The sequence below is a fragment of the Macaca mulatta genome, chromosome 12, assembly GCF_049350105.2.
Source record: "Macaca mulatta isolate MMU2019108-1 chromosome 12, T2T-MMU8v2.0, whole genome shotgun sequence".
NCBI classification, from domain to species: Eukaryota; Metazoa; Chordata; class Mammalia; order Primates; family Cercopithecidae; genus Macaca; species Macaca mulatta.
In genome coordinates, this window is record NC_133417.1 from 61,427,420 (window position 1) to 61,447,345 (window position 19,926).

The 19,926-nt window shown below is 36.6% G+C and overlaps 1 protein-coding gene across 9 annotated transcripts in view; it reads left to right on the plus strand.

Annotated features, from left to right (window-relative positions):
- Positions 1-19,926, plus strand: part of GPD2 (glycerol-3-phosphate dehydrogenase 2) — a 149,452-nt gene that overhangs the window by 104,172 nt on the left and 25,354 nt on the right. For all 9 annotated transcript variants that reach the window (XM_077956157.1, XM_015110135.3, XM_077956159.1 and 6 more), the window contains 3 exon segments: positions 8,294-8,458; positions 9,291-9,435; positions 16,036-16,229. In XM_077956157.1, coding sequence (XP_077812283.1) covers positions 8,294-8,458; positions 9,291-9,435; positions 16,036-16,229 — 504 coding nt within the window.

Below are 19,926 nucleotides of genomic sequence, written 5' to 3' on the forward strand. Positions count from 1 at the left end.
ACTGCAGGGGAAGGAGAAAGGAAGTGTGCTGGAAAATTGAAAGACTTTTGGGAGCATGTGGCTCCTCCACATTAGACTTGTAAATTTGCTCTTGTATCTCTGTTCCAGGACAGCTGGGCCAATCTGATCTCTTTCAATTCTGCTCCCCACAGTAGTACTTAGCTTAGTGCCTGGTGCATAGTAGGTGTTTAATAAATATTTACAAAAAGAATTAATCTCAAGCATCCTCAGGACAGTTTCCCGGGCTTAAGATGCCATGCTATTTGGACTGCTGCTCTCAGTAAAGAAATAACTTTTCCCTCAAAGCCAGGCATTCCAAGAAGGTTTATCAATGAATTTAGTGCATTTCACAAACAAAGAAGCTTACCAGGGGTTTTCAGGCCAAATAACTGGATAGCCTGTGAAAGATCTCTATAGTATGTCTTGCTTCCTGACTTTCCAACTTCACTTCAATTAATTTTGTCACATTGCTCCCTTTTCCTTTTTCTTCCTTAAACATATAAAATGCTGTGGTTTTTTTTGGCTGTGGTCGAGAGAGAATGGATTGTCCTGGGAAAGGCACAAGGAATCTTCATTGTAAACTAATGTGTAGAACATTTTTTGTCCAGAAATAGCTAATGAATACCCAAAGCATTCTGTTGCTTGCAGTTTAAATGTAGTTTCACTTTTGTTCAGCTCTAGCAAGATTTCTAAGTGTCTTAAAAGTAAAAAACTTACTTTTCATTAGATTCATTTAAACTTTTTCAAGAGAAGAAAGTCCTGAGGGTATAGAAACTTTACGTACTTAAATATATCATGTTAAGGAACTTCACAACGTTTCGTTTATATGGGGCCAAAGGCCACAGATCCACCCCGATTGCTAATTATTGAGATTGCAAATAGCTTATTTCAGAACTTAGGGTGAGACAAAAGAAACATGAAGGAACAAAAGGCCCAGGATAATGAAAAGGATATTGTGAAGAGAAAGGCCTGTAGAATTATGATGCAGGTCACATCCTGTACCTGCATTTAATTGTACCTTTGTATTTAATAATAAAAATGATTACATGCTCAGTGCTAACAGGTGTCCCTGCTTGAGAACTGTAGTATAGATAGGTGACAGCAAATTACTCCAATTCATAAACTTGGAATATTATGCTTTTATTTTGAGTTTCACCAGTCTATACTAGAAGACATTTTGTGCCAAAATATACATCAACCCAGGAAGATTTTCAAACTTAGCCCCTGAAAAATATACATAAAACATAGGTGAATATTTTAAAGTATAAATGAAAGAAAAAATCAAGTGCCAGGCACTTAACACATTGAGGTTATATTAATACCATAGTCACATTTCTAGTTCTTTATATTTTCTATAAGCTTTGAATGTAATGTAAATTAGCAGTGATTTAAGTGGTCTTTCTGTTAGAACTTAATTGCCTTCTTTATGAATTTTCTCTAATTCTTGCTTAACTTGAACACTTTCTGTAACTGCCCTGTCCAAAATATAGCCCCTGCCCTAGGGATTTGTTCTCCCTGTCCTCTTGTTTTTCCCTTTATTGCCATTATTGCCATAACAATGTTCTTATTAATCTGTTTGATTTTGTCTGTCTTCCCCATTAGAAAGAGGTTCCAGAGGACAGAGACCAAGGTAATCTTATTCTCCCTGAATCAGTGGTTCCCTAGTACCTTGACCATGCCTGGCTCATAATGTGTACCCCCAAAAATATTTGTTACAGAGATTCGTTAATCTGCCACTTACCGTTTTAATCATATACCAAAACCCTGCTTGCTGTCTTAACTTTATCACTAGCCTCCTCCCTTGGCTTATGTTTTCACCAAAGATTTTGTGGTCGAAGGCATTCTATTTCCATTGTCTGTTGGGTAGCTAAGTAGAGAAATAATAGTCCCCTTGATCCCATGGCCATAGTTGAATGGAGGTTGAGGGGATGGAGACTGTTCTTGGACTCTTTAAGCCTTGAGCACATTGCCTTTATTTGATCAGCCTCTGAACTGTGATTCATTCATATGTGAATATCTGCTAGGTAGCAAAGGCTTTGGCAGGTACTGGGGAAGCAAAATTGAAAAAGATGCACTCTATTCTTTTAGGAACGTATCATTAGAAGTGACATCCCCTAAGTCTGTAACTATGTCTCTTTGGCTGTCCAGTATAAAGTCAGTTCCTAACACAATCCCTGGGACATTACAAATGATCAATGAATGAGTGAATGTTGCATGCAAGTATTTAGAAAATAGCTTGTGCTGTAATAAATGTATATACAAAGTGCTGTGGAAACACAGAAGAGGGAAGGCCATTGTGTCTAAAAGGAGTCAGGGAAAGTTTCACGAAGGATTAAAAGTTGAGTTTACCAGATAGGGTAAGATGTACCACATAGTAAGGACAACATGAGCAAGAAATCAGAGGTGTGCAAGAGCAATATTTTATGTGAGTTTGGGCACTGCGGTCACTCTGGAAATTTAGGATGAATGTGAAGGAGTGGTGGGCATTGAGGCTGTTGGAATCATTATTTATTCCCTTATTCAGGTACCCTATGCACTAAGTAGCTCTTGCGGCACAAATGAATCACCTTTTGTTTATAGTATTTCTATAGAAAAAAGAATTGAGTTCCAAACATAGTTTTGAAGATAGAACCTGTTTGTAAATAGGGATTAACTTTAGTAGAAAATTGGCTACATTGCCTGTATAAGCTATTTATTGCTATAATTCTTCATGCAGATAACCACAAACGTGAATAGCATAAAAATAATTAGGGTTTATTTTACATGCATTGGAATGCTTATCAGGTGGCTCTTCTGAAATAGTCTGGGTGGGCAGGGTGATTTTCTGTTCTCCATTGAACTTGCCCTCCTCTGTGGGGGTGTTGGCTGTCTGTCAGCTGAAGCAGGATGGCTTTAACTCAGGGGGCTACTCAACATTTGCCGTCATCTTCATCCTGGTACCATTAGGCTAGCCTGGGCATGTCCTTTTGATGACATTGGTGGAGGGCAAGAGCACAAGCAGAAACATACAAGTACTCTTTTGAGCCTCTGTTTTTGTCACATTTACCAACATTCTGTCAACCAAAACAATTTCACATGGGTGAGTCAAGAGTCAGAGTGGGACACTGTGAGGACTCAAGGCAAAGGGAATGGCTACAGGGAGGGGTGAAGGATTAGGGCAATTTTTGCAATATATAGCCCATACAAGCTAATCAAATCAAAGTTTATAGATCTAACGGAAGTGTATGATTTCTGATTTCCTTCATGAAACACTTATCTTTTGGGCTTTATTGATGCCCAGTCTCTTTTTGATAGGCTGGGGGAAAGTCAGAGAAACCATAAATGGGAAAAGGTTGAAGTGAGATCTTGAAAGGGATAGGTAATTATTAACAATTAGCTATTGCATGCTTTGTATAATTTCAGAAGTACCCAGCTCATCTCCTTTTATGGGTCACTGAAGCCCAGAGCAGTACAGTGCATCACCCACATTCCCCCAGCCGTGTTAATGACACACCCAAAAGTTGCAACTCAATCATTCTAAGCCCAGAGCCATTCTCCACAATATCTTTTAAGGTGCATTCTCCATAAACTGCCTCATGTGCCTCCCTGACCCCTGTCACTCCTCACACAAACACTTTTGTAAATGGTTTATGTTTGAAAATTGCATTGTTATCACAATTCACCATGAAGAGTGGGTTCTTATTTTGAGTTTTCCTTTTTAAGTTTACATGTCATACCTTAAAGCAAAATAATCCCCTTATGTGTGTGCATGTGAGTACGTGTGCATGTGCGTGCACACGTGAATACACACACACGCATGCCCACACACACTCATTCACACATACACACTACACACATGTCCCTATTTTGCCCTCCCTTTACCTGAGTATTTCCAATCAGAAAGGGAACATTTAAATATAGTGGTTATGTTAAATTAGCTTGAGTTTGGTAGGTTAGCCAATGAATTATCTTTGCTAGACTTCTAAGGGGGAGCTGCCAGAGAGGTCACTGTGACACTCTTAGTCTGAGACAATGAAGCATGGGGTATAAATTAAGTTAGAAATGAGGTTAAAGCTTTAGGGAGGTATTGTTTCTTACCAGCATCATTTTCCCCCTTGCTTGAAGTAGTCAAAGTGATTACACAAGACTCAGGTCAGGGCACAGGGACATGGAAGGAAGTATTCTCAACATTTCAACAGTGGCAGTTTTTAATTGATGAAGTTATGGACAGATGCTATTCTAATTAAAAACCACTTTTCCTAACAAATAGAGTTTCTATACTGGCAGGTAGATGTCAGATCAATAAGTCTGTGATAAGCATACCATTTAAAAGTATGCTATATTAAAAGGAAGCTTTTATGTAGACTGCCATAGCATCAGAGATTTAGACCCAAAGAAGCAAGAAAATGCCAGATAGTTTTTTACCTGTTTTTTTTCATATTTACTCATTCTTCATACTCTATACATCACTGATTATTATTCTTTTTTGAGCTATTTTGCATGTTAACATAGTTGCCAAACTTTGACTCTGAGGAGAGCAATATTGCTGTCTCCAGAATATTTATATTCAAGGCCTATCTTTTAGACAGTTACATTCTAAACTATGTGTGGTCCTGCATTTTTCACTTAAAATATCTCTTATTCTGCTCTGTGCAAGGTCATTGAGGATTAAAACAAAGTTTTCTCTACCACCATCAACCTTCATTCTTTTTGGTGGATAGATTTTATATTTTGTTTCTCTAAACAAGGGAAAACAGTTATAGTTCCACCTCTTGTGTGCTTCCTCTCCTATGAGTTGTAAGCTCAGTATGTGCACATATGCAAGATTTCAAGTGCAAAAGAGAACAGAGTCGGAAACAGATTTTCACAGTTCCCGTCTGGGTCCTTGTGTAAGTGCCAATGTAAAGCTATTCAGTGATTAGTGAAAAACAGTATAATGTTGCCTGGCTCTAAGGAAACAGCTTTGAAAATCTCAACTTAATAAGCAGATCAATTAGGTGGGGGTTTGGGATTATTGTATCACATTCCAATGGCATGCAGTGTTGTCAAAAACTTTTTTCTCCAAAATAAAATAAAAATAAAAAAGGAGGCATAGAGTTACCTTTCAAAATGTCAGGAAAGAGGGTTGGGGAAATTAGTTAGGAATAATGAAAATATATCACATATATCTCAGGAAGCATACACTGTGAGCATCTGGGTATCTCAGGGTAAGGGGTAATTTCGTGTGGGTAGGGGAGGAGGAAGTTTACCCTGCATCCAAGGAGGTAAATGGATTAAGCTGAATGTCTGGGAAGACGAGGATTGCTGGGTGGAGGTGTGAGACCCAGGGCTCAGGGGTATATCAGATTACTTGCTCCTCAAGTTTTGGGAGCTAATAATAGCTGTGCTTGCATTTCCCTGCAAAGCAAGGGATACCTTCTGGGATAAGTCCTGAGGGAGTCACTCGTAACTATTTCTGCTTCCCTCCCAGTTATTCAGCATAAATATAAGGCCTAGTTTGGGGTTAAATTGAGATTCTTACACATTTCTGTCTCTATCACATTTCTTGCCACCAACTTACGGAAGTCTGAAATTTCTTTAACAAGAGAAAATACTCCATTTGTAGTTAGAGATAAAAGAATTTCAATACCTGTTTAACACAGTGAATGGAATTAGGCTAAACTCAACAGTAATTGGAAACGTATTATGTACCTAATAATAACTAGAAAAAAAGCCAAACAAGTAAGCCTTTCTGACTTCTCTTGAGACATGGGAATTGTACAGTAACTACAATGGAATGTAAGTTTCATGAGGGTAGAGATCACCCTGTATCTTTCTCAGTTATATTCCCTGCATTTGTCACAGTGCCTGACTCATAACAAAGGATTTTCATTTTTGTAAGTAGATGGACACATGGATGATTAAAGTACCATAAAGACTATTTTAAAAAGTATATACAAAATAAAATGTTGACCGAGAGGAAGCAGTGAATAATTTTGCCCTGGAAGGATGCAGATAAAGGGAAATTTTCTGCATCCCTCCAGGAGATGCAGAACTAGACATTTGAACTCGATCATGAGAGATGAACAGAGGTTTCTCAGAACTTCCAGGATGGTATCCAGCCAGAAGAATAAGTGTGTGGAAAGGCAAGGTGGAAAATGACATGAATGTTCAGGGAGCTACAAATGATTTCACAATTCTAGGCACTATGAACCATGGCAGACGAGGATCATATCATGAACGGCCTTCGTGTGTAAGTGACATCTCAGATTTGAATCAAGACAGGTGCTGCTGGGAATTGGGGAGTGGACATAGAAAAACAAGGACCATAGGAACTTGTTTCCACCTCACATTTTAAACTGAAGTTAACCTTGCTTCCTGCAATCATACTCAGATTTAGATGCTAATTAGGGAACATTTGTTAGTATGGAAGCAACAGAGCTTGAAGAACTATAACCTATACTGCTCCAATGAGATTTTATATTTTAAACACATATTAAAAGAAAAATTTATCTTTTTAAAGTCACCTTAGAGTCAGATGAATGTGTAACTGTTTTCTAAAGGAGCTACCATTTCATAAATGGAATTTCTGCCTGGTTCCTTTAAATAGTGACTTTATTTAGGATTTAAAATATTTCATTTACACATGGCTTTCCAGAGGCTTCAAGGCACACCTGAATGGGTGAGAGTTTCTCTACACTTATGGTGAGAGCAAGCATGACTTGGATTTCTTGTAATACCAGATATGTGCCTTTGTGGGGCAGGGTGTTTCCTTGTTAGATATATAAATCAACCAGAAAGATTGGGTGGGATGGGTACTGTGTTATTTTCTTAATTTAAGGAGAAGGTCTGTAATGGAAATTTATTTAGTTTCTTTGGACTGTTTTCGTGCATTTAGTTTTATAAAATGTATTCCAGTTTTAAGCAAGGAACCCTACATTAATAAAAATTGATTTCTTAAGCTTAACTTCAAATATACTTATGATTTTAGGCAACTTTAGGATCATGCTGAGTGGAAACTATGGAATTGCTACCCTTCCCACTTACAGCTCAACTACCACTATTGTCATTGTTGTTTTTTCTTCTCCTACTTTCATCCTATTAATTGTTAGATAAAACAACTCCTTATTTTGCATGTTGAGGTTTAATGTATGTTCTCCACTTGATAGAGCATTTAATTTGGGGGGGACGATTCTTAGCCGATTATGTTCAGTGGTTTTAGAATCAGACGTTTGTGGGGAGGGGCAGCAGAATCTTCAGTCATTGATTCTCTCTTTATAACTTTGCCCTTTTAGCTGGAACAGATTACTTCTGTAGTGCTGCTAGCCCTGCACAGACTGAATCACAAGGAAGAAACTTTACATAAACCATTTATACTAAACGTTTGGTATGCTGGCAACATAAATCAACAACAATATCCATTACAAATTCATCCCTTTATCAGTATTATCTTGATAGAACTGATCCCAATGTGTGGGAATTTGAACCCTGCTTCAATACATCTAGCCCTGGATAATTAATTATTCAGGGCACAGAGAACCTGGCCCTTACAATGTAGAGTAATTCTTCCTGGTCAGCGTTAACTCCGCTGGCAATAATAAATAGAAAAAGTCTCTAGTGATGCCAGTATTTTAAAGTGATTAATCATCTTTCCCCCCTCCTCCTCCCCCTTAGTTTTCTTTAACTAGGATTTTTCAGCAATAAATCTTTAACAATACAGGTAGGAATTGTTCTGTTATTAAATTTTGCCCTGCTTAATTTCTTACCTTTTATGTGTGATTAAAAAAAAGTTACATTTTAAGGAGCCCTGATCAAAATTCAGACCAAGAAAAATCCTTTTACAGAATACTGAGAAATGCTGTAAGGAAGATTAAGCTCTTGATTTTGAATATTAGAGCACATACACATAAAAATACTCATAAAAATTGTTCGTCAACACCAGTTGGGGTGTCAAATACTCTGAAGTTTTGAATTGCTTCACTTTCATGCATACGATTCGTCTGTATTAGGAAAAGCCTGACATATACATATGTTCCAACACTGAGAGAATAATTACTTATTTCTTAACTTTCAGATAATTGATGTCAGCTCTGTAGGAAAGGGATAGTTTCACTATTTTTACGGTACGCGAAATGCACTTGCTGAAGTGGCAGGTAGATGCCTGGCTGAGAATGACCGTGTATTTTTAAATCGTGCCCTGTCAAGCCGCCCAGCCATCATGTATATCCTGGGTGACAGGGACACATGTGACATATCTGTTGTGACACACTTCTGTACCACCAGTCTGTGGCTCGAGGTGACTCCTGTCCCTCCCCTGATGCTTTCCCCGCTGCAGGACAACATAACGATGCACGGATGAACCTTGCCATTGCTCTGACTGCTGCCAGGTATGGGGCTGCCACAGCCAATTACATGGAGGTAGTGAGCTTGCTCAAGAAGACAGACCCCCAGACAGGGAAAGTGCGTGTGAGCGGCGCACGGTGCAAGGATGTCCTCACAGGTATGCCAGGTCTCTGGGAGGGAGGTGTTTCTTAGTATCTTGCCTAGCTTATATAATGACTGAATTATAAGTTTTCTGTCACTTCTCTTTCATTTAAGCCATGCTTCAGAGTCATATTAATTATATTCCTTATTGTCAACAATGACTGGTTTAATGACATTTCCCTTGTGGAGCTTGGCAATTTTTCCCCTTTGTATTATAGTTGTAATAATGATAATGATAATAATAAAATGCCCACCAAATTCCCACAGCTACGAATGCATTCCATTTTCTTTACAAAAACATATTATTAATACAATTAAATAAATGTGCCAAGTTTCAAAGTATCATTTGGTGACATAGGCATTGCATTTACACGCTGTTAAAGTGAATCATCTTTAACTTTATTTAGATTTTCATTATTGCCTTGGCTGTAGCACCACATAGGTAGGCAGTTTCAAAATTATATCGTTTCTTGAACAAAAGCTCTGTGATACACATTTTCTCACAGCGATGCTGCTTACACATTTGAGTTTTCAAGAGAAAGCGGCTTATTTACTCATTCTACTTTTTCATGTTTGGTGCTTTGACGCTGGGCACTTATAAGATAGACTGAAATCCATAATGAGAAAGTGGAATGCTTTTCTTTCTTCAATTCAGACTTGTTTTTGGTAAATTCACTCAGATACGAGCCTTTTGTTCGGCTCTTCAATAACTTGAGCTGTTCAGGTCACTTAGTGTGGTATGCAGTATACTTCACCATAGGTTAAATGAATAGATGAATTAGTAATACACAGCATCCGTTAACAGAGAAGCAAATGGGATGTGTGATTGATGCCACTTTCTTTCACAGGGCAGGAATTTGACGTGAGAGCCAAATGTGTTATCAATGCCACGGGACCTTTCACGGATTCTGTGCGCAAAATGGATGATAAAGACGCAGCAGCTATCTGCCAGCCAAGTGCTGGTGTCCATATTGTGATGCCTGGTTATTACAGGTAACTCTCTTCCAATGTGGCAGTTGTCACCCAAGAAAGAGGGTCAGGAGAGATTGTGTGTGGTTAATTTCTTCTTCTAGCATAACAATAGATGGTCTAACCTGCTGTTCAAAATCAGGAGAAATAAGTAAAGGAACTCTTCCAAAATACAAAATACAAACCAGACTTGGGACGCGTTAGCCACTTATGGCAATACTCATTTCTAAGGGTTAATGCTTTGGGATTTATTTTTCTTTGTTCAGTGTAGTCACCTTCAGAGACTAAGGATTGGTATTTTTGAATTAAACTTTTACTTCAGTCATTAACAAAACTAATGTTGCAAAATTTTTTATAAAGGACGTATTTTAGTTAAAAGAATAAGACATTAATTTTGCAGAATACCCAAATTTGCTTATGAAGAATCTGAAGTTGTGGGCTACCCAAGTATTCTTAGGTTTATAACTTTTGAAATAGATTTTTAAAAAATATAGTAGCAAGCAAAAACCAGATATAATATCTAACCTATCAAATTAAAAAAGATAATTGAGGATGAAGAAATGGGTAGGAGTAGAGATGAAATAATAGCTATTAAATGAAAATCATTTAAACTGGGTGATGGGTACATGCAGGGTCATTAAACTCTTTTTATATCTGCTTGAAATTTTTAATAAATTACAAAAGAAACATTTGTGTGGTTCTGGCTAAAAAGTAATTACCCATAGCATACATTTTAAGTTATAGAAAAAATTCATACGGCCATGCTAAGGGTATAGAGCATGTGTACTGTTTTTATTTCCATATGTGATAAACCTAGTAGGCAAAGTAGTAATTCTATATGACATAATGTCTTACGTGCAACAGTATTCATTATGGCATTGTTTGTAGTTGAGAAATATTAGAAGCTACTTCAGTTCCTCACCTTAGGGTAATAGATAAATTATGGTATAACCACACAAGGGCATATTATATAGTCATTAAGAATTGTAATTATAAATAATTTTAATGCCCTAGGTAAACACTAATGATACAATGTTAATTTAGAGTGTAGGACTTGATATTTTATGTGCTGTAGGTTCTAACAATGTATATATAAAAAGACTGGAAGGAAATATGTTAAATGTGAATGGTGATTATTTCGAGGTAATGTGATTATGGGTGAGAGTTATTTCTTTCCACGTTTTAATGATTTTCCATAAAGGGAATATACAGCTTTTAATATTTGATAAAGTAGATGTGTAGAACCTGTGACATTTTGTTTAATACTTGTATTCTCCTAGAATGCTATCCTGCTATGCCATAGACCATGCTGCCTTTTTAGTTGTTGGTTGTCCAGTAACTAAATCTTCCTGAAGAGTCCAAGGTGCACCTAATTGGTACCAGATACACTTCTGAGAAAATAATTAAAGAGAATTTTTTATCCACCAACTTCCAAGATTTTCTTTGTGTTTTCAAAATGTGTTTGTGAGAGAAACAGATAGTCTTTAGGATTTTTACTTTGGACTGGAGACATCAAGGTGCCTCTTAAGGCACCACTGCATAAGATAATAGAAACTTACGCAGTGGTACCTAATTGAGTTTTTAAAACTGTTAACCAAAAGCTTAGTTCAAATGAAAAGGAGAAAAATAAATATATGTAAATGTCCCATATGTTTCTTGTATATAGAGAAGTTTTCAACATTAGTTCCAGATGCAATTGTATACACTTTTGTGTTCAATTAAAAATATCTAAGGCCAGCTAGTTTATGAGTTTTTGTTTTTAAATATCTCTAAGAATGGAGTGTAGATGCAATCATCATAAGTCTTATATTTGTTTAGATTTTACTAGATTCAACATATTCTCATTTGTTGTGTGCCTTATGTTTTCTTCACTATCATCCCATCATGTCAGAAGACATACTATTCCCCACAGGCCTTATGTTAATTCTGTCATTAAACAATTACATCCTTTGGGACAAGCCATTTTATTTTGTGAACCTTAGCTTTCCGGTCATTAAAATGGGAAAACATTCTGCCCTTTCAGAGTGCAGAGACAAGGAGATTGTAGGCAGAATTAAAGTGATGCCTTGCTGTAGGACTGCTGGGGTTTGTTCATCACTTTTCCTTGGGCTGTGTGGCCTGGGCAAGCTACTTCTTTCAGCTTCTGGTTCCTTATATCCTTTTTTTTTTTTTTTGAGATGAAGTTTTGCTGTGTCACCTAGGCTGGAGTGTAGTGGTGCCATCTTGGCCCACTGCAACCTCCGCCTCCCAAGTTCAAGTGATTCTCCTGCCTCAGCCTCCGGAGTAGCTGGCCTGCCACCACACCCAGCTAATTTTCATATTTTTAGTAGAGACAGGGTTTCAGTATGTTGGCCAGGTTGGTCTCAAACTCCTGGCCTCAAGTGATCCGCCCGCCTTGCCTCCCAAAGTGCTGGGATTACAGGCGTGAGCCACGGTGCCTGGACCCTTATATCTTGATAATACCTAACTGGTATAAGGTTTGACAATGATCTTTGGGTTATTTTTTCTCTGTTTTATAGACTGCTGTATCCCCAGCTATTGGTACAGTGTCTGGCACGTAATAGTGCCTAGTAAATATTTTTTTAATGAATCCTACTAAATTTTTTTATGTTAACTTGCTTATATTGAGATTGTTGCTTTATTTATATTAAAATTTTAATGTAACACTTATGAGCTTTTTAATATGGTGAATTTAAAATATGAAAATAAAACATGATTCTTCTTCAACTTACTGCCCAGGTAACCCCTGTAGATAAAAATAAATGACTAATGTAAGTACATAACTAGAAATTTCAATCACCATGGAAAAAAATAGAAATATGAAAATGAAAATTGAAAGCCTGCCTCTTATTCCCCCTACCTTTTGTTCCCTTCCTCAGTTCTTCTCTGGTAATTAATAACCTCTTCCAATTCCTTCCATAAAATGTTTTTATAAGCACAAATGTGTATTCTGTTAAAAATTTTGTGTGAAAGTGGTCGTGTTACATATATTGTTCTATACTATGCTTTATACACTTAGTAACAAGTAGATTTCGTGTCTCTTAAGAATAAAGGTATGTATTACCCAGATGTAATATTTTAAACATTCTGAATCCTAAAAATTCAGCATTAGCTTCAGGTCTCCTGAAGTGTGATGGTGTTAGTTACAGCTAGGTCTGTCTCAGACTAAGATGCAGCAAGTGACCTCATTCTATTTTGGGAGAAATTAATATCCCCATTTTTAGCACTGTGAGCTATAACCACTACCTATCCTGTTGGAAGCTTTAAAGGAATGGTCTGCAGCCTAGTTCCCATTCAGGCTCTCTTACAGACGAGCCCCTTCTCTTTGGATTGTGACCTAGATTAAGGGTTCATTCCCTCATTCAGGACTGACCTTGAGGCAACTGTATTTCTGGCATCCCGTAGGGGTGGTTTTCCTCTTCCTATCAAGTCATTCTCTTGGGTGATATTAGGAGATCCCAAACTGAAATGACTCTGTGGTATCATCAGGCAATCATACTTAGCAGCTATTACTCAACAGTTTTGACTACGTCTTCAGGGATGAACCAAAGCTTCTGGGGCTGCCCCACAACTGGCTAATGATAATTTAAGACCAGGCATGTTTCAGTTAGTACCTGATCCATTTGGAAATGCAGTGAGTTCAGTAACCATTGATTTATTGTGTGTAGGCTGGCAAAGGAAGAGTAAAGAACCATATGTGCAGTGTATCTTCTTGGGCTGTTTTCAGAAATATCTTTATAGCATTTGTTAATTTTGTTGTAACCTTAACTAATGTTCCACCTGTAGAATTATCTTACACCATGATAGCAGCTTTTTAGGGGAAGAGGGGAAGAAGGAAAAATTGTTTTAATTTTGGAAAACACAACACAGAAATTTTGAAAGCCACTCTTTATATTAAGAACAAATCTGGAATTTCCTTGAGAGTTATGGCTAGATACTCTTCCAAAAGCAGCGATAATACACCAAATGACTGAAATGCAGAAAATAATCATCTTTGTTTAGCCTACTGATGCTTTTTGCTACTGACAAGAGGTCAATTTTTTTTTCTATAATGTGTGTACATACTGTTAACTCTAACACTGATTGCTAAGTAGTTAACAATAAATTGATTTCAGTTTAACTAAGGGCACTTCAGGAAAGTGATGGTCTGCATGAGAAGAATGTTCATTACATTTAATCCTAGACACACACATAAATTAGCAGCAGGCTTTCCCTCCTGATGTCAAATGAATCGTATATATTGAAAAAAGACCTATGCCTTATTGCATTGTGTATACTATCACTATAGTTGATATCCATTCTCAAACTTTAGTGTGAACTTGCAAAATTAATCCTTCATGAGAAAACAAACTTTTCCCTAAGGGAGAGTGTGAATTAGGTAATTTAGAACTGATGAAAGATATTTCCAAGTGGATTCTTAAATTTTTATAACATTCATTAATAGCTTTGTCTTCCCTCTGTGCTTGTTAATTTTATGTTTGTCACATATGTCTTCACTTAAGCAGTTGATTCTCTACAGGTTCCAGTTACGTGTGTGTTGGTAACCATCACGTTCACCTTTTAAACTACTTTATTGCATTGAAAGTTTTTAAAGGATTCAGTAGTTGTGCATTTCTAATGGTATTTCCTTTTTAGGTTGATGAATATTATAATTTTATGATTAAATTTATCAGGTTTATTATTTTAGACACATCATATGATGTCTGGTCCATGATATAGTCATATAAAATATGTTAGCATATAATTTATCAAGTGTTAGAATATGGAATATTTTTTTTTGTTTCAATATAGTTCTGTTTATCAGATAGAATGCTTGAACTCTGAGTGTTCTATTCTCATTTCTAATCTCGAAGTGACTGATGTAATCTAAGGGCATATCAACCCAGGATCAAAAAATATACTTATAAAACATGTGATTAACTAGTTTCTTCTAAGATTTTTAGAGAGTTTTATGATAAATGCAAAGAAAAAATAATCATATTTAGAGATCAAAAATACTTGATATTTGTAGTTTTCAATATATTAGAGTAAAAGTAAAATTATTTTCTAAGTAACGCTGAGTGAAGGTGGGACTCTGAGCTGCGGTTTAAATGATTGCAGATTTCCAGGTTGCTTTTTGGATTAGCTAAGTAGAAGAACTTCTACCCACTCTCTCCAGTGTGTCTCAGATAGGCTGTGAACAGTGACTTCTTGCTGCTAAGGCTGAGTAGACAGGGCAAGTGTTTCATGTGGCCGAGAGTTTTTTGAAGAGAAAGACTCATACTCCTTGTGGTTTAAATAAAGGAGATGCATTAGTTAAACTGCCTGTATTTTTTTTTATATATAAAATATTATTATTATTTTTTACACAGTTGCTAGCCTTTGATTTTTACACATTGGGATAAATCATTTTTTTAAAAAATTTTACGGGAATGATGATAAAGATAAAAATCTGACTGTATGTCCTTTTAAATTTATGTGTAAGAGGGATTTCTTGAAATTTGTTCAAACCAAATAGAATTATGTTTCCTATTTAAGAAATAACGTTAATAGAAGCTAAAAACATATTTATAGAAAATACCAGTAACACTGGCTTGATACAAGAATCCAGTCAAATTGAAGCAGCTGTCTGAAGATTTGTAGTGTTCTACTTGAATAGGACACTTTAAGATTCCTCTCACTCTTTTAACATCTCCAAATTTCTTTAAATGGCTAAGGAACAAAATAAAACATCTGTTTTTAGTGATTTAAAAACAAAATGACGGGTTTTGTTAATGTTTGTTTACAGTTTCCTATTCTTTCAAATATGTTTTATTATTTGATTTTAGAATAGTAAATGTCAGTAAAATTTTTTGACTCTAGTTTTGGGAGATTTTATATAGTCTGTCAGTAGAGGCAGCATTGTACCTTGATTTAGCATAGTACACTACTAGTGTCTTCTCTGTGAAAGATTTTCATTGCTAACATGTTCCTGTCCTGTTTGACCTAATCATAGGACATTGTTATTTAGGGAGTAGTAAAAAATGGAGCTCTTTTCTTCTAGATGCACTTCTTGAGATTTTTGTAACCTCAAAATAAAGTAAGAAATCTCATATTTGGAGAAGTGGCCCGAGTTCATCTAGGCATAAAGTAGTAAAGAACTTTGTGATTACATTTTAGTTTCTAGAAAGGTAGACCCTTCACTTTCTCATGTATTCCTGAGAATTTCTACTGAGCGATGAAATGTCAAATGTCCCAGGAAAATACTTTGGCTATTCTTGAAAAAAGGTTGAAGACATACCCTTAATTTACCATTATAAAGGAAATTATAGACATTTATCCTGCTGACATTACGTGATGTGAATGGTCCAAGGAGTATGAAACTCAAACAGTTGGAAGTTGAAGCCCACTTTCTTAACCTTGCATTGTTGAAGTGGGGAGGGACGGGGTAGCTCTGCTGTGCAATGTTATTATTATCACATTTGTTTCATTCTATTTTGTTATTTGTTTCTTTCAGGAGTTTCTAGGGTAGGGGAAGTACAAGTAATAGTTCATATCTTTTTTGTTTGTTTATTTGAGAATTAATGAATAAATAGTTTTTAGAATGCAGATTAATGTTAAACTTCTGAAAATTTCAGAAATAAATAACCTTTCTTTGTACCTCAGCCCAGAGAGCATGGGACTTCTTGACCCAGCGACCAGCGATGGGCGAGTTATTTTCTTCTTACCCTGGCAAAAGATGACGATCGCTGGCACTACTGATACTCCAACTGATGTTACACCCCATCCAATTCCTTCAGAGGAAGATATCAACTTCATTTTGAATGAAGTGCGTAATTACCTGAGTTGTGATGTTGAAGGTAACTGAGCATTCCTTTAAGTTTGTCTCTCTGTGTCCATATCTCGCAAGCCATTCCAGCTCTCACTGGATAACTGCTATGTCTCCAGTCTGACTCATCTTCACACTTGTCCTCCTGTGCCTCTTAGAACATTTATGAGGGCCAAATTCTAACACAATGGGAAGAAATTGCCTTTTCTCCTCTACTTTCTATACCCACATGAAACTCATGCAGTCCTTTTCTAATAATTTCTAATGGCAAGATCAGAGTAGCCCCCTGTAGCTCTGAACACTCATGTGCTTCCAGAAAAGGATGAAATGTGTACATCACAGTTTAATTTCTACAGCTTAGGAAGGTCTGATTTACAGATGCAGGATATCGATAGGAAATAATTAAGCAAATAAACAAGAGGCTAGAACTGTATTTGTAAGATGCTTAATGGTCTGTTGCTACATGGAAAGTATAATGTTGACCAGTGGGTTTAGCAAAGAAGGATAAGTTACTTATTTTAATGGAAAAAGCCAAAGTTTACTTTCTTCCTGTTCTTACCGGGGCATTTCAACTTGACTGTCAGAGCATTTTCTTTGGTAATTTATATAGTTTTTATTTTTTTTTCATTCAGGCCAGTCTCAGAAGTTCCCCAACGTTGTGCTTCTATATTTCCTCTCTCAGTTGAGTCTCACCATGCATCTAGTCACTCAAACTAGAAATGGTGTGCTTATTTTTGGTATCCTTTCTCTTTCCATATCCAGTCTAATGCCTATCTATGCTCACTCTGAATACCAGGCAAGTCCCTCAGCCACTTCATTGCCCTGGTTCACATCTGTGCCATTTCTCACTTGAACAGTTGCACTGGCCCCTCAGTGGCCTCTTTAGGTCAGTTCTCTATCCCTGTCCAGTCTAGTCCTTCTACTAGAACTTTCTAAAACACAATTCTGATCATCACTTCTCTGCACAAAAATATGCTTTAGATATCTTCTCATTGACTTTAGGAAAAATGCTAAATTCTCTTGCATGAAACATAAGGCTTTTTGTTTTGTTTTGCTTTCTTTTGTTTGAGATGGAATCTTACTCTGTCACTTGGGTTGGAGTGCAACGGTGTGATCTTGGTTGACTGCAATCTCTGCCTCCCAGGTTCAAGCGATTCTTCTGCCTCAGCCTCCCAAGTAGCTGGGACTACAGGCGCCTGCCACCATACCCAGCTAATTTTTTTTTTTTTTTTTTTTTTTTTTTAGTAGAGACGGGGTTTCACTATGTTAGCCAGGTTGGTCTCAGATGCCTCGGCCTCCCAAAGTGCTGGGATTACAGAGTGAGCCACCGTGCCTGGACGAAACATAAGGCTTTTTACAACTTGTCTTTGCATGTTTATATTCAACTACTCCCCATCCCTGAATTCTATGTTCTTATTAGGGTGAATATTGTCTCAGTAGGTTTCATACCTTATTAGGTTGAACCTTCATGTCTAATTTAGGTTGAAGCTTTGCTTTGGGACACCCTTTTCCCCAACTCTTCATCTTGGCAAAATTTTTATACTTGAGAAATCACCTATTCTTTGTATTCCTGTGGGATGTTGATCATACCGTTTGTATATCACAACATTACATTATAGGTAATAGTCCAAGATGTATTCTCACTTGAAGCTCCTTGAGGGTAAGGATTCTTTATTTGTATTTAGCTACAAATCTTGGTATCTTATTCATATGCTACTCTTGATTGTTTTGGATTAAAATAAGTTAGTTATGGATTCATGGTTTTTGATATGGTAGCCATTTGAAAATCTATATTAAAGTACACAAGTTTATGATTAAAAATAATCATCATATATTTATATCAGAAATCTTATAACGTTGATATCAGTGAAGGACATGGAAAAACGCTACTTTAGTCTGAATGCCACTCACTAACATCTGTGTATCGTTTTTCCCTAAAGAATTTTTTTTTTGTTATGTGATCATGCATTTGTAAACAAAACAAACTGCTTCAAAAATGGTTCAAGTGACTCCTAGTTTAATTGATGAATCCATGCTGTATAGTATTAGTTGCTTTTAATCTAAAGTAATAGATGTAACTTCATTCTTAATAGGGTCCCTTTGGATATCTACAATAATAGTATAAAATACACTAAATACATATCATTGAAATCCATGTGTGGTTAAGGTTTATACTCACACACATACACACTCATACATGGTATTTGAAAAATAGTTAGATTTGTTTAACATCCGTGTTTAAATACTGAAACTGCATTGCAATTTTAGTTTGGTACTTTTTTTTTATTTTGTGTTCTAGGAGGAGCTTCAACATTGGATTATGATTATATTTTAACATATTTATTGTTAATGAATCTTGCTTCATTTGTAATTTATCTGTTTTTAATATTTGTTGAAACTGGGTTTATATCTGGGCCTGAAGATCAGGAAGTTTAGATTGTTGGAGCAAGATATAAAATTAATTCAAGAGCAGAGAACTCAATGTTGACAGTTTCCAAAATCTTAAAGTTCAAATGCAGCGAGGATGAGAAATGTAACTCCCTATCCTGCTAAGAAGCTGGATGTGCTGGAAGCAGGTGTGGGTTCCAGAAGGCTGCCGTGCCCATATTGTGGGTGGGGATCTCTACCCGTGAAGTGAGCGTGGGGCTTTAACGGAGACTGGATCACTTATGTTCTACCTATAAATACATGGAAGACTTGGCATACCTGGTTGGTCCATAAAAGTCTTTTCAATTAACATACCATTTTGTAGTCAGCGAATTGGTGAAACTAACAAACAGTTATTGTTAATTCTGATGTTTGATAGGAGTGTTTGAAATTAATATCTAAACAATGCAAATCAGGTCTTTCTCCTGGATATCTGGGGACCTCTTTAGATTAAGAGTCCTCCAGGGTAAAAGCAGACATAACAGCCCTTTCCTAGACTTTATTGATTTCCCTGTGTGCAGCACCTGTCACACCTTTTATACTTATAAACTTATTCTTCAAAAAATATTTAACAATGATTCTTAATAGCTTCTTTTCATTCTTATTTCTAATTGACTGAAGGATTCATATTTGAAGAATTACACTTGGTCTTAATAAAAAGTATCAATTAGCTGAAGTGTGTCTATATCTTAAAGTGAGGCCAGTCAAATCCATATTTTTTCTCAAGGAATTTTGGTGAAAGCTGCTATTCTCTTCTAGACTGATCAAACATGAAAGAGAAGCTCAGCTTCAGGCACCATTCAGTTATTCAGTTACATGCTACTGCTAAAGATATTTTTATTTACAGTTATATGCCTCATTTTAAAAAACTTTTCCTATTATTAAGCACTTCTTATGTGAGACCCTGCTAAGCAAGTATATTACCTGTTAGATCTTTGATTCCTCATTAACAACCCTGTGAGATTTATTTACTAAGTCCTACTTTCTAGTTGAAGAAACTGAGGCCCAGTGACATTAAGCTTTTTTTTTTTTTTTTTTTTTGAGACACAGTCTCACTCTAGCTCAGGCTGGAGTATGGCGGTATGATCTCAGCTCACTGCAACTTCCGCCTCCTGGGTTCAAACAATTCTCCTGCCTCAGCCTCCTGAGTAGCTGGGATTACAGGTGTGCACCACCACACCCGGCTAATTTTTGTATTTTTAGTAGAGACTAGGTTTCACCATGTAGGTCAAGCTGGTCTCGAACTCCTGACCTCTTGATACACCCGCCTTGGACTCCCAAGTTCTGGGATTACAGGCATG